The following is a 14,497-nucleotide window of genomic DNA, read 5'->3' on the forward strand; positions in this document are numbered from 1 at the left end:
CCCAGGTTGCTGGTGAAATAACGAACACATATTCTTGAAGAGGACTGTCCATCATTCAAGGGGGATTCAGCAGGACACCAGCCTCTTATCTCTTCAAGTTGGTACCAACTTGTTCAATTGTTTGGGCTGCCTAAGATAGTAAAGGGGTCTTTATTACAAGACCCCAACCAGAGGTGAGAATGCTTTGGAGAAAAGGGCCAGGAGGAGGCCGGGCGCAGTGGTTCATGCCTGTAATCCCAGCACTTTGGGAGGCCGAGGCGGAAGGATCATGAGGTCAGGAGATCGAGACCATCCTGGCTAACACGGTGAAACCTCATCTCTACTAAAAATACAAAAAATTAGCCGGGCGTGGTGGTGGGCGCCTGTAGTCCCAGCTACACAGGAGGCTGAGACAGGAGAATGGCGTGAACCTGGGAGGCACAGCTTGCAGTGAGCCAGGATTGCGCCACTGCCCTCCAGCCTGGGCGACAGAGCGAGACTCCGTCTCAAAAAAAAAGAAGAAAAGAAAAGGGCCAGGAGGCTGGCATTGGTAGGTTTTCTGGGAAGCCCCATGTTGTCAGTCCCATGTGGTCACAGTGTGCTCTATGTCCCCACGTTAAAGCTAAAATAGCAGTAACAGCCACCGCTTCTTTACTATGAGCCAAACACTTTGCATATGTTGATTCTTTTACCCTCTCAAAAACCCTACAGCTCGGCACGGTGGCTCACATCTGAAATCCTAGCACTTTGGGACGCCAAGGTAGGTGGATCACCTAAGGTTAGGAGTTCGAGACCAGCCTGGCTAACATAGTGAAACCCTGTCTCTACAAAAAAATACAAAAATTAGGCCAGGCGCGGTGGCTCACGCCTGTAATCCCAGCACTTTGGGAGGCCGAGGCAGGTGGATCACGAGGTCAGGAGATCGAGACCATCCTGGCTAACATGGTGAAACTCCATCTCTACTAAAAATACCAAAAATTAGCCGGGTGTGGTGGCGGGCACCTGTAGTCCCAGCTACTCGGGAGGCTGAGGCAGGAGAATGGCATGAACCTGGGAGGTGGAGCTTGCAGTGAGCGAGATCGCGCCACTGCACTCCAGCCTGGGCGACAGAGCGAGACTCTGTCTCAAAAAATAAAAATAAAAATATAAAAATTAGCCGGGTGTGGTGGTGGGCACCTGTAATCCAAGCTACTCAGGAGGCTGAGGCAGGAGAATCACTTGAACCCAGGAGGCAGAGGTTGCAGTGAGCTGAGATCACACCATTGCACTCGAGCCTGGGCAACAGAGCGAGACTCCATCCAAAAAAAAAAAAAAAATCCTGTAAGATAGGGATTGTTTTTTACCCTTTTTCAGATAGGAACAGAAACAAAACAGTTCTGTGACTTGATCAAGGTCACACAGCTAAGAAAGAGGCAGAGGTAGGATTCAGTCCCAGGCTTGTGCACTTATAAGGCATGACCACAGCACCATGACATGGACATCTTAATTCCAGATCTATCACTAGCTACCCCCAAAGGCTTGTCATGTGATTGACTCACTGAAGAAAGGGAGTCAGAGGCTCATGTTCCTAACTGAGGAACTGACAGGTACATACATCATTTGTTTATCCCTTCTTCAATGAGCACATTCTCCATCAGGCTTATCTCCTGGGAGAGCCTGAGTGCAAGGCAACCTTGGTTGCAGCCATGTGCAGGGCTTATTCATTCATTCACTCAGCAAACATTCACTCCCAGGCCCCAGGTCTCCACAGCTCCAGATGGTCCCAGCTTCTAGCCCTCCAGGCAGGAATCTTAACCTGGGGTTTAGAGAAGGGCTCTGAAAATGTACAAACAACTTTAGGCTTAGGTTCCCTTTTCATCATTGTAAATTGGGGGTGCTATGGACTGAATCTCTGTGTTTCATCAAAATTCGTATGTTGGGCTGGGCATGGTGGCTCATGCCTGTAATCCCAGAACTTTGGGAGGCCAAGGGGGGCAGATCACCTGAGGTCAGGAGTTTGAGAACAGCCTGGCCAACATGGTGAAACCCCATCTCTACTGAAAATACAAAAATTAGCCAGGCATGGTGGCACATGCCTGTAGTCCCAGCTACTCGGGAGGCTGAGGGAGGAGAATGGCTTGAACCTGGGAAGTGAAGGTTGCAGTGAGCCAAGATCACGCCACTGCACTCCAGCCTGGGCGACAGAGCGAGACTCCATCTCAAAAAAAAAAAAAAAAAATTTATATGTTGAATCTCTAATCCCTGATTTGATGGTATTAGGAGGTGGGGCCTTTGGGGGATAATTAGGTCATGAAAATGAAGCCCTGATGAATGGAATTAGTGATCTTATAAGAGACACTGGGGAGATTATCTCCCTCTCTGCCAGGTGAGGATACGGCAAGAAAGCAGCCATCTATAAACCAGGAAGGCGGCCCTCACCAACAACCTGACCATGCTGGGACCCTGGTCTTGGACTTCCAGCCCCCAGATCAGTGAGAAATAAATTTCTACTGCTTAAGCCATCCAGTCTATGGTATCTGTCATAGCAGCCTGAGGTGACTAAGATGGGGGTAATATGAGTACTGTACTCGATGGGGTACACCCAAAATCCCAACACTGGGAGGCCGAGGTGGGCAGATCACTTGAGCCGAGGAGTTTGAGACCAGCCTGGGCAACATGACAAAACCCTAACTCTGCAAAAAATACAAAAAATTGGCCGAGTGTGGTGGCTCATGCCCGTAATCCCAGCACTTTGGGAGGCCGAGGCTGGGCGTGGTGGCTCACGCCTGTAATCCCAGAATTTTGGGAGGCCAAGGTGGGCGGATCACCTGAGGTCAGGAGCTTGAGACCAGCCTGACCAACATGTTGAAACCCCATCTCTATGAAAAATACAAAAATTAGGCAGGTGTGGTGGCACACACCTGTAATCCCAGCTACTCAGGAGGCTAAGGCAGGAGAATCGTTTGAACCTGGGAGGCGGAGGTTGCAGTGAGCCGTGACATTGCACTCCAGCCTGGGCAACAGAGCGAGACTCAGTCTCAACAACAACAACAACAACAAAAAATTAGCCAGGTGTGGCCAGGTGCAGTGGCTCACGCCTGTAATCCCAGCACTTTGGGAGGCCAAGGCGGGTGGGTCACAAGGTCAGGAGTTCGAGACCAGCCCAGCCAATATGGTGAAACCCTGTCTCCACTAAAAATACAAAAAATTAGCTGGGCGTGGCCGGGCACGGTGGTTTATGCCTGTAATCCCTGCACTTTGGGAGGCAGAGGCGGGTGGATCATCTGAGGTAGGGAGTTCGAGACCAGCCTGGCCAACATGGGGAAACCCCGTCTCCACTAAAAATACAAATATCAGCCGGGCGTGGTCGCGGGCGCCTGTAATCCCAGCTACTTGGGAGGCTGAGTAACGAGAAACGCTTGAACCCGGGAGGCGGACGTTGTAGTGAGCCGAGATCGCTCCACTGCACTCCTGCCTGGGTGACAAGAGCGAGACTCCATCTCAAAAAAAACAAAAAACAAAAAAATTAGCTGGGCGTGGTGGTGCGCACCTGTAGTCCCAGCTGCTCCGGAGGCTGAGGCAGGAGAATGGCTTGAACCTGGGAGGCAGAGGTTGCAGTGAGCCAAGATCACACAACTGCACTCCAGCTTGGGCGATAGAGGAAGACTTGGTCTCAAAAAAAAAAAAAAAAAATTAGCCAGGTGTGGTGACATGTGCGTGTAGTCCCCAGCTATTCAGGAGGCTGAGCCCAGAATCCTCAAGGCAGAGGATCCTTGAGCCAAGAAGGTGGAGGCAGCAGTGAGCCATGGCTGCATCACTGCACTCCAGCCTGGGTGACAGGGCAAGAGGCTGTCTCAAAAAAAAAAAAAAAGGTACTGTACCCATCTGAAAGGGTCTGTGATGGCTCATGATGTGTCTACTTGCCTGGGCCACAGGGTGCCCAGATATTTGGTCAAACACTCTGGGTGCTTCTGTGGGGGTGTCTCCAGATGAGTTTAGTATTTAAATCTATAAACTGAGTAAAGCTGATTGTCCTCCCTAAGGTGGATGGGCCTCATCCAACCAGTTGATGACCTGAATAGAACCAAAAACCTGACTCTCCCGCAAAGAAGAGAGAATTCCTCCTCCATGACGGCCTTCAAGCTGGGACATTGACTTTTTTTTTTTTTTTTTTTTGAGAAAGAGTCTTGCTCTGTTGTCCAGGCAGGAGTGCAGTGGTGCTATCTCAGCTCACTGCAACCTCCACCTCCCAAGGGTTCAAGTGATTCTCCTGCCTCAGCTTTCCAAGTAGCTGGGACTACAGGTATGCGCCACCACACCGGGCTAATTTTTATATTTTTATTAGTAACGGTTTTCACCGTATTTACCAGGTTGGCCTAGAACTCCTGATCTCAAGTGATCCATCCGCCTCAGCCTCCCAAAGTGCTAGGATTATAGGCCTGAGCCACCATGCCCAGTCGAGACATTAATTTTTTCCCTGCCTTTGGATTTGAACTGAACCATCAGCTCTTCCTGGCTCTCTAGCCTGCTGACTGTAGATCTTAGGACTTCTCAGTCTTCATACTTACATGAGCCAATTCCTTATAATAAATCACTTTGTGTGTGTGTGTCTCTCTCTCATATGTACATGTATCTCCTACTGATTCTGTTTATCTGGAGAACTCTAATACAGGGTCACTGCAAGGACTGAGTTATTATATGCAAAGCATTGATATATGTGTGTTTTTTTTTTTTTTTTTGGAGACAGAGTCTCACTCTGTCACCCGGGCTAGAGTGTAGTGGCGCAATTTCGGCTCACTTCAACATCCACATCCTGGGTTTAAGAGATTCTCCTGCCTCAGCCTCCTGAGTTGCTGGGATTACAGGCATGCGCCACTACACCTGGCTAATTTTTATATTTTTAGTAGAGACGCAGTTTCACCATGTTGGCCAGGCTGGTCTTGAACTCCTGACCTCAGGTGATCCACCCACCTCGGCCTCCCAGAGTCCTGGGATTACAGGCATGAGCTACCTCACCCAAACTTGTTTCTTTTTTTTTTTTTTTAACAAAAAAGTTCGGTGGTTCAGGCATGGTGGCTCATGCCTATAATCCCAGCACTTTGAGAAGCTGAGGCAGGAGCATTGCTTGAGCCCAGGAGTTTGAGACTAACTAGCCTGGGCAACGTGGTGAGACCCCATATCCGCAAAAAGAGAAAAAGGAATTTTTTTTTTAAACCCAAGTATTTTAAAAATTATTTCTTTTCTTTTTTTTGAGACGGAGTCTCGCTCTGTCACCCAGGCTGGAGTGCAGTGGCGCAATCTCGGCTCACTGCAAGCTCTGCCTCCTGGGTTCTCGCCATTCTCCTGCCTCAGCCTCCCGAGTAGCTGGGACTACAGGCGCCTGCCACCACGCCCGGCTAATTTTTTTGTAGTTTTAGTGGAGACAGGGTTTCACCGTGTGAGCCAGGATGGTCTTGATCTCATGACCTGTGATCCGCCCATCTTGGCCTCCCAAAGTGCTGGGATTACAGGCGTGAGCCACCGCACCCAGCCTAAAAATTATTTCTTAATGCTCTTTTGCATTTATACTAATCTAAACAGATTATTGACAATTTTCATTTTATTTATTTATTTACTTTTGAGACAGGGTCTCCCTCCATTGCCTAGGCTGGAGCGCAGTGGTGAGATCACAGCTCGCTGCAGCCTTCAACTCCTGGGCTCAAGCAATCCTACCCAGTCAGCCTCCTGAGTAGCTGGGATTACAGGTGTGCATCACCATGCTGGTTAACATTTTAGAAAAAATTTTTTTTTTTTTTTTTCTTTTTAGAGGAGTCTCGCTCTGTCACCCAGGCTGGAGTGCAGTGGCGTGATCTTGGCTCGTGCAACCTCCGCCTCCCAGGTTCAAGCGATTCTCCTGTCTCAGCCTCCCGAGTAGCTGGGATTACAGGTGTGCGCCACCAGGCCCGGCTAATTTTTGTATTTTTAGTAGAGATGGGGTTTCACCATGTTGGTCAGGCTGGTCTCAAACTCCTGACCTCGTGATCCACCCACCTCGGCCTCCCAAAGTGCTGGGATTACAGGCATGAGCCGTCGTGCCTGGCCACAAGAGGATTATTAAAAAAGAAGATGAAGGCCGGGTGCAGTGACTCATGCCTGTAATCCCAGCACTTTAGGAGGCCGAGGCAGGCAGATCATCTGAGGTTGGGAGTTTGAGATCAGCCTGGCCAACAGGGTGAAACCCCAGGCGCCTGTAATCCCAGCTACTCGGGAGGCTGAGGCGGGAGAATCTCTTGAACCAAGGAGGCATAGGTTGCAGTGAGCCGAGATCGCACCATTACACCCCAGCCTGGGCAATGAGAGCGATACTCCGTCTCAAAAAAATTTTTTAAATATTAAAAAATAAATTGAAAGTAAAATAAAATGAAAATACAAAAATTAGCCAGGCATGGTGGCACACGTCTATAATCCCAGCTACTCAGGAGGCTGAAGCAGGAGAATCTCTTGAACCCAGGAGGCAGAGGTTCAAGAGAACCTCCTTTCAGGGAGCCAAGATTGCACCACTGCACCCCAGCCTGGGCGACAGAGTGAGACTCCGCCAAAAAAAAAAAGAAAGGAATTATTGTTATTATTATTATTTTTGAGACAGAGTCTCACTCTGTCGCCCAGGCTGGAGTGCAGTGGCGCGATGTCAGCTCACTGCAAGCTCCACCTCCTGGGTTCACGCCATTCTCCTGCCTCAGCCTCCTGAGTAGCTGGGACTACAGGTGCCCGCCACCACACCCGGCTAATTTTTTTGTATTTTTTTAGTAGAGACGGGGTTTCACCGTGTTAGCCAGGATGGTCTCGATCTCCTGACCTCGTGATCCACCCGCCTCGGCCTCCCAAAGTGCTGGGATTACAGGCGTGAGCCACTGCGCCTGGCCTATTTTTTTTTTTTTTTTAAGATGGAGTCACAGTTTGTTGATCTGGCTGGAGTGCAGTGGCATGATCTCAGCTCACTGCAACCTCCACCTCCTGGGTTCAAGCGATTCTCCTGCCTAGGCCTCCCAAGTAGCTGGGACCACAGGCACATGCCACAATGCCCGGCTAATTTTTTTGTATTTTTAGTAGAGACAGGGTTTCACCATATTGGTCAGGCTGGTCTTAAACTCCTGACCTCATGATCCGCCCACCTCGGCATCCCAAACTGCTGGGATTACAGGCAGGAGCCACCGCACCCGGCGGATGAAGGAATTATTAAAAGAGAAGATAATCTGCCAGAAACCATTTGGTACCTGGAAATCCTCCATAAACATTAGAGCAGAATTTAAGCTCCTCCATAGACACCATCCTTTTCAATCTCTTCCATCACTGGATTTTCAGGAGCTGGAACAGTGCCTGTTGGAACATAGATGTTTGATAACTATTTGTAGAACAAATGAATTATTTTAATGATGGTTATTTATCAAGGTTAAAGAAATAGTTTGCTCTAATGGGAAGCCCTTGGCTTGAGCCCTGAGAAAGATGTGGTTCAAGCGTCCTTCATAGATGATGCAGCCAACCCACTCCCACCAGTGGAGGGGACCCTGGGGGAGGCTGCCTTGCCTGCAGGTGGGCTGACCCATCTCTCTCCAGGGGCTGCAGGCAAGCACCCTGTTGAGTGTTGGGAATTTCCCTCCACATTCCTCACATGTCTGGCATACTTTAGCCATTTGTTTTCGATCTGACTAAATGGCAAGTCAGCAGCCTTGGTCTGTTTTCAGGAATCCAACATAAATATTATTATTTATTCCATTTACAATTGGCAATTAAGTTCGTTTTCAGGCACCAGAATGGAATTTAAAACACTCAGTTAAGTAAACCAGACTAATCAGAGGCAGCCTGCTTTTGTCTTTGAAACATTCTTTACAAAAACAACAAAAAAAGGCTGTACAACAGAGAAAGGCCTGGAACACTCTCTGCTTCTCCTGATTCCCCCTTAAACTCACCTCGCACTCACAAGTGAAGTGTATATGTTGAAAACAACCCTAGAAGGCTGGAAATGGTGGCTCACACCTGTAATCCCAGCACTTTGGGAAGCCAAGGTGGGTGGATCACCTGAGTCAGGAGTTTGAGACTAGCCTGGCCAACACAGTGAAACCTCATCTGTACTAAAAATACAAAAATTAGCCAGGCATGGTGGTGGGAACCTGCAATCCCAGCTACTCGGGAGGCTCAGACAGGAGAATCGTTTGAACCCGGGAGGCAGAGGTTACAGTGAGCCGAGATCGTGCCATTGCACTCCAGCCTGGGTGACAGAGTGAGACTCCATCTCAAAAAAAAATAAAAATAATAAAAATAATAATAATAATAATAATAGAAAAGGACCCTAGAGACCTGGCTTTTATTCTCTTTCTCTCTCTCTCTTTTTTCTTGGAGACAGGGTCTTGTTCTATCATTCAGGATGGAGTGCAATGGCCTGACCATGGCTCACTGCAACCAACCTCCACGTTCTGGGCTCAAGGATCCTCCTGTGTCAGCCTCCCTAGTAGCTGGGACTCCAAGTATGTACCACCATGCCTGGCTAATTGTTTTTAGTAGAGACAGAGTCTCACTATGTTGCCCAGACTGGTCTCAAATCCTGGGCTTTAGCAATCTTCCTGCCTTGGCCTCCCAAAGTGCTTGCATTACAGTTGGTTGTGAGCCACCGTGCCCAGCCTTGTCTCATGTGTAAGTCACACTGTAACTTGGGCTTTAGTTCTTCATTTGTTGAAATAAGGAACAAGATAGTCTTGGATGACACTATCCATCTGTCAAAGGCTATGATTACACTTCTTGGGCCAGGCAGACTAGCTCTCAGGTGATAACTTGAAAGAGAGAAAGCTGCAGAAAGGGCTGGAAGGAGAAAGAAGATAAGTGTGTTGCTTGGAAACAGTGATGATTCTTTTTTTTGAGGCAGAATTTTGTTCTTGTTGCCTAGGCTGGAGTGCAATGGCGTGATCTCGGCTCACTGCAACCTCTACCTCTTGGGTTCAAGAGATTCTCCTGCCTCAGCCTCCCGAGTAGCTGGGATTACAGGCGTCCGCCACCATGCCCAGATAATTTTTTTTATTTTCAGTAGAGACAGGATTTCACCATGTTGGCCAGGCTGGTCTCGAACTCCTGACCTCAGATGATCCACCTGCCTCGCCGTCCCGAAGTGCTGGGACTACAGGCATGAGCCACTGTGCCCGGCCAGAAACAGTGATGATTCTTTTTTTTTTTTTTTTTTTTTTGAGACGGAGTCTTGCTCTGTCCCCCAGGCTGGAGTGCAGTGGCGCAATCTCGGCTCACTGCAAGCTCCGCCTCCCGGGTTCACGCCATTCTCCTGCCTCAGCCTCCCGAGTAGCTGGGACTACAGGCGTCCGCCACCACACCCAGCTAATTTTTTTTTTTTTTGTATTTTTAGTAGAGACGGGGTTTCACCGTGTTAGCCAGGATGGTCTCGATCTCCTGACCTTGTGATCCGCCCGCCTCGGCCTCCCAAAGTGCTGGGATTACAAGCTTGAGCCACCGCGCCCGGCCAGTGATGATTCTTGATTCTTCTGACTCACTGGGTATCCTTGGGCAAACCCCCTGTTCCTTTTCAAACCCCAGTCTCCCCATTTGTAAAGAGGTTTAAGATAGATTCAGGAGGCTGGGCACGGTGGCTCACGCCTGTACTGTACTCCCAGCACTTTGGGAGGCCAAGGTAAGCGGATCACCAGGTCAGGAGTTCGAGACCATCCTGGCCAATATGGTGAAACCCTGTCTCTACTAAAAATACAAAAATTAGCTGGGCGTGGTGGCGTGCACCTGTAGTCCCAGCTACTTGGGAGGCTGAGGCAGAAGAATCACTTGAACCTGGGAGGCGGAGGTTGCAGTGAGCTGAGGTCGCACCACTGCACTCCAGCCTGAGCAACAGAGTGAGACTCCATCTCAAAAAAAAAAAAAAAAAAAAATCAGGATATAGGAGTGACAGAATCCAGATTGCTAGGGGGTGCTGTCAGGCTGAGTTTGTGATTTTTAGCTTTGAACGTGAACACCTTCAGGCAGAACATCCACTCTCTAACTCCCCACGAGTCCCCCCAAGCCCCACAAAGCCCCATGACTTCCTGTTACCTCCTAGGTCCTTGAAGCCCACTGAATTTCTGTTGTCTAATAATTCCCTTCCAGTTCCGAAAACCCATGTCCTATCAGCTGGATGAGGACGGGATCAGCTAAGATGTTCCCCTGCCCACCGTCCTCTTCTCTTTGGGAGGTCTCTGTGCGAGGGCCAAGGAAAGTCTCAAGAAGTAAAATTGGAAAAGGGAGCCTGCAGATCACCCCAAGGAAAATCCCAACTGATTTATCAGTCCTAGCTGGAAGCAGCACAGGAATAGCAGGACGTCTATGACTCATTTTAAGCAAACATCCGGTAACCCGACTGGTATCCGGTTCAAATAGGGAAACCTGAAGCACCTATGACAGGCCAGGCCCAGAGAAGATACTGCCCAGATGGACACAGCATCTGCTCTGGAGACCCTCCCAGGCTGAGGAGGAAACTGCCAAGAACAGTGTTAACTCTGTCAAAGAGCCCCAGAGCCCCAGGCCAATTGCTATGGGGCTTTGCATCTTGCTGTGTGCACCTGCAGGAGGGAGAGACTCATGAAGTAGCATTTGACATGGGCCTTGTAGGTAAAAAGGAGAGGGAAGGTGGAAAGAGGATGCACATCCAGGCACTTTGAAAACTGGGAGAGTTACACTCTGTCTAGAGCTTCAGTTTTCTCATCTCTGTGCTGGGAAGGGTGGTAATGATGCCCACTTACCTTGTGGTGGTGAAGATTAAATGAACTGTGTGCAAAAGGATATGGCATGATATTTATTTATTTACTTATTTATTTATTTATTTTGAGACGGAGTTTCGCTCTTGTTGCCCAGGCTGGAGTGCAATGGCGTGTTTCGGCTCACTGCAACCTCCGCCTCCCAGGTTCAAGCGATTCTCCTGCCTCGGCCTCCCGAGTAGCTGGGATTCCAGGCATGCGTCACCATGCCCGGCTAATTTTGTATTTTTAGTAGAGACAGGGTTTCTCCATGTTGGTCAGGCTGGTCTCAAACTCCTGACCTCAGGTGATCCGCCCGCCTTGGCTTCCCAAAGTGCTGGGATTACAAGTGTGAGCCACTGCGCCCAGCCTGCATGATGTGTTTATAACTTTTTTTTTCTTTTTTCAGTTTTTGAGAGAAGGTCTTGCTCTGTCGCCAGGGCTGAAATGCAGTGATGCGATCATGGCTCACTTCAGCCTCAAGCTCCCAGGCTCCAGATCCTCCTGCCTCAGTCCCTTAGCTGAGACTACACGCTTGCACCATCACGTCCAACTGATTTTTGTATTTTTTGTCGAGACAGGGTTTGACCATGTTGCCCAGGCTGGTCTCAAACTCTCTCGCCTATAATCCCAACACTTTGGGAGGCCAAGATGGGCAACAAGAGTGAAACTCCATCTCAAAAAAAAAAACCAAAAAACGCTGTTTGTGTTTTTATGCTTAAATTCACACCTACAGAAAAGCTGCAAAAATGTTCAAAGAACTCCCATGTCCTTCAACTAGATTAACTGATTAACATTTTGCCACAGTTGTGTCTCTGCTTTCTCTATGTATATGCATAGGTATATTTCTTTTAACCATAAAGGTTGCAGATATCATGTCCTTTTTGTCCCTAATTATTTCAGCATTTTTTCCAAGAACAAGGGCGGTCTCTTACATAACCCTGTACCATAATCAAAATTAATAAATTTAACATTGATACAATACTATCATCTAATATACAGTCAAGTTTTGCTGTTTCAGTATTGTCCTTTATAGCAATCCCCATCCAGGATCCTATCTAGGACCATGTATTGCATTCAGTTGTCTTTTTCGTTTCCTGTAATCGGCAACAGTTTCTCAGTTTTTCTTTGTCTTACATAATACAGACATTTCCGGAAGGGTACAGGTCAGTTATTCTGTACCATGTCCCTCGGCTTGGGTTTCTCGTGATTAGACTAAGGTCATGCATAACAGACCGGACGGTGACGCCGTGTTTTTCTCAGTGCATCACACAGAAAGCGTGCGATGAATGTCAGCTTGTCCTGCTGTTGATGTTAACGTGGCCGTTCAAGTGGTGTCTGCAGAGCTTCTCTACGATAGTTACTATTTCCCCTTTTTAATTATCAGGTAATTTGTGCATATTTATGTGGAAGCCTTCGAATGCCGTTTCAGCTTCATGGGACGGAAAAGAGTCTTTTCTTTCGGGAAATAGATACCTGTGTCTTGCCGAAGAGACCCAGCAGCCTGTCAACAAAGTTACGCAAACAAAACCTTTCCGGAAGAGCTGAGGGACCTGGGTGCAACGCATTCTGGGAATTGTAGTCTCTGGGCGCTCCCGGCTGAACACCGCCCTGCGGTCTCTGCGAGAAAGAGCCAGAAGCCGCCAGGGGAGGGCGAAGAGGAGGGCGGTGGGGGCGCTCTGCGCGCGGTGCGCCATGGGACGGGTAGTTCGCGGCGCGCGCCCCATCGCGCTCCCAGGTGGGGAACGGGACTACCCTACCCGAGAGGCGGCGCGTGCAGGGCGAGGGCAAGCCGGCCAGGGCCTCGAACAAATCAAATCGCAGCAAAGAAACTGCCGGCTTTCAAAATCCTCCTCCTCCGCCATCATCCGCCGCGGTGCGGAGAGCAGGTGGTGCTGGAAGCGCGTGGGGCTGGGAGCTTGAGAGAGCTGACAGACTAGCCGGCTGGACATCTGGACCGCTGGATCCGGAGGTGGCGACCCCGGCCTGACCCGGACCCTAAATCCGTCCCCGCCCCACCGGGCGGAGGCGCGCGCTCGGTTCCCTCCACGCGGCGGCGCCGCCTGTTTACGGTAGAGTCAGGGTCCCTTTCCTTTCTCCGTCACCTGCCTGGAACAGGGGTGCGGGGCGAGGAGGGCGTGGCGCCCCTGTGCGCCTTCTGCCTGCCCCCTCGGCCTTCTTCACTTAGCCTTCGACGACCGAGCGCCCCAGGGGTGGCGGTGGGAGTGGGGTTGTTGGGCGGCGCTGGCTCCTTTCACAAATGGGGAAACTGAGGCTTAAAGGGCGTCTGACTCGCCAGAGCAGCTCAGCCAGCAGCTGCTAGCAGTGGCGTCTCATATTAGCATCGTTGTCAACCGGAGGCGGTGTGAGTCCGCCGGGGATTCCAGATGGGGCTCCCGCGCCGCCCGCCTGTCATTTGCGGCCTGTATTCGCGCGTCGCTCCCGCGGCGCCGCCTCCCAGCAGGCCTACGCCCGCGGGGGGCCCGGGCTGGCGCCGCTGTCCCTGGAATCGATGTGAGTCACTGCTGACGCTTTGCAGGAGCATGCATCTCACCTCAGAAAGTCTCCGACGCTGCTGCGGAGCGGGGAGAGGATGTTTCTCTATTAACCCTTGGCTTTTGCTCTGGCGCTGACCCTTTGCTGACCTTGGACAAATCAATTTACGTTTCTGTACTCCAGTTTCTTGGACTATAAAGTGTGTGTGGAGGGGTGCATCTCTTTGTCTCGCTCTCTCTTGGACTGAGGAATGGGCCCCCTTTCAGCTGAGAAGTTCTGTCCCTCTTCTATCTGGAGGCTTCACCACCACCTTTTACCCTCAAATTGTCCCATCTCAGAACTGCAAGAGATGCTGGGGTTTCAGGTTATTTTTTTATCTTTTTAGAGACAGGGTCTCCCTCTGTCACCCAAGCTGGAGTGTAGTGGAACGATCACCGCTGAACTGCAGCCTCAGCTTCCTGGCCTCAAACGATCCTCCCACCTCAACCTCCCAAGTCATGGGGACTACAGGTGCCATCACACCTGGCTAATTTTTAAATTTTTCTGTGGAGACAGGGTCTCATTCTGTTGCCCAGGCTTGTCTCGAACTCCTGGTCTAAAGTGATCTTTCCACCTAGCCTCCCAAAATGTTGGAATTACAGGTGTGAGTCACTGCACTGGGCTGGTTTCTGGTTAATTTATTTTTTGAAACAGGGTCTCCAGAAGTACAGTAGCAAGATCTCAGCTCACTGCAGCCTCCACCTCTGGGGCTCAAGTGATCCTCCCACCTTAAATCCCAGGTAGCTGGGACTGCAGGCACCTGCCACCACACCCAGCTAGTTTTTGTATTTTTAGTGGAGACGGGGTTTTGGCATACTGCCCAAGCTGGTTTCTAACTCCTGGGCTCAATCAATCCGCCCACCTCAGCCTCCAAAAATGCTGGGATTACAGGAGTGAGCCATTACACCCGACTCTGGTTAATTTTTTTTTTTTTTTTTTTTTTTTTTTTGAGACGGAGTTTCACTTTTGTTGCCCACGCTGGAGTGCAATGCCATGATCTCGGCCCACCCCAACATCTGCCTCCCGGGTTCAAGCGATTCTCCTGCCTCCGCCTCCTGAGTAGCTGGGATTACAGGCACGTGCCACCACGCCCGGTTAATTTTGTATTTTTGGTAGAGACAGGGTTTCTCCATGTTGGCCAGGGTGGTCTCGAACTCCCGACCTCAGGTAATCCGCCCGCCTCAGCCTCCCAAAGTGCTGGGTTTATAGGCGTGAGCTCCCGCACCCCGCCTGGTTAATTTTTTTTT

At 49.9% G+C, this 14,497-nt stretch overlaps 1 protein-coding gene across 3 annotated transcripts in view; it reads left to right on the forward strand.

The window, feature by feature from the left end:
* RANGAP1 (Ran GTPase activating protein 1) overlaps positions 1-14,497 on the forward strand; it is a 59,350-nt gene that overhangs the window by 5,569 nt on the left and 39,284 nt on the right. Inside the window, exon 1 of one of the 3 annotated variants that reach the window (XM_030815474.1) lies at positions 12,522-12,787. The exons of 1 other annotated variant lie outside the window; for it this stretch is intronic. Coding sequence is in view for 1 of the 2 variants with exons in the window: in XM_030815473.1 (XP_030671333.1) it covers positions 13,103-13,229 (127 nt within the window). In the remaining variant the exon portion in view is untranslated. Of the gene's footprint in view, positions 1-12,521; positions 13,230-14,497 lie in introns of those variants that run through there. One more of the 3 variants, XM_030815473.1, reaches the window with a different exon arrangement.

Source organism: Nomascus leucogenys, chromosome 7b (genome assembly GCF_006542625.1).
Source record: "Nomascus leucogenys isolate Asia chromosome 7b, Asia_NLE_v1, whole genome shotgun sequence".
Classification (NCBI taxonomy): Eukaryota; Metazoa; Chordata; class Mammalia; order Primates; family Hylobatidae; genus Nomascus; species Nomascus leucogenys.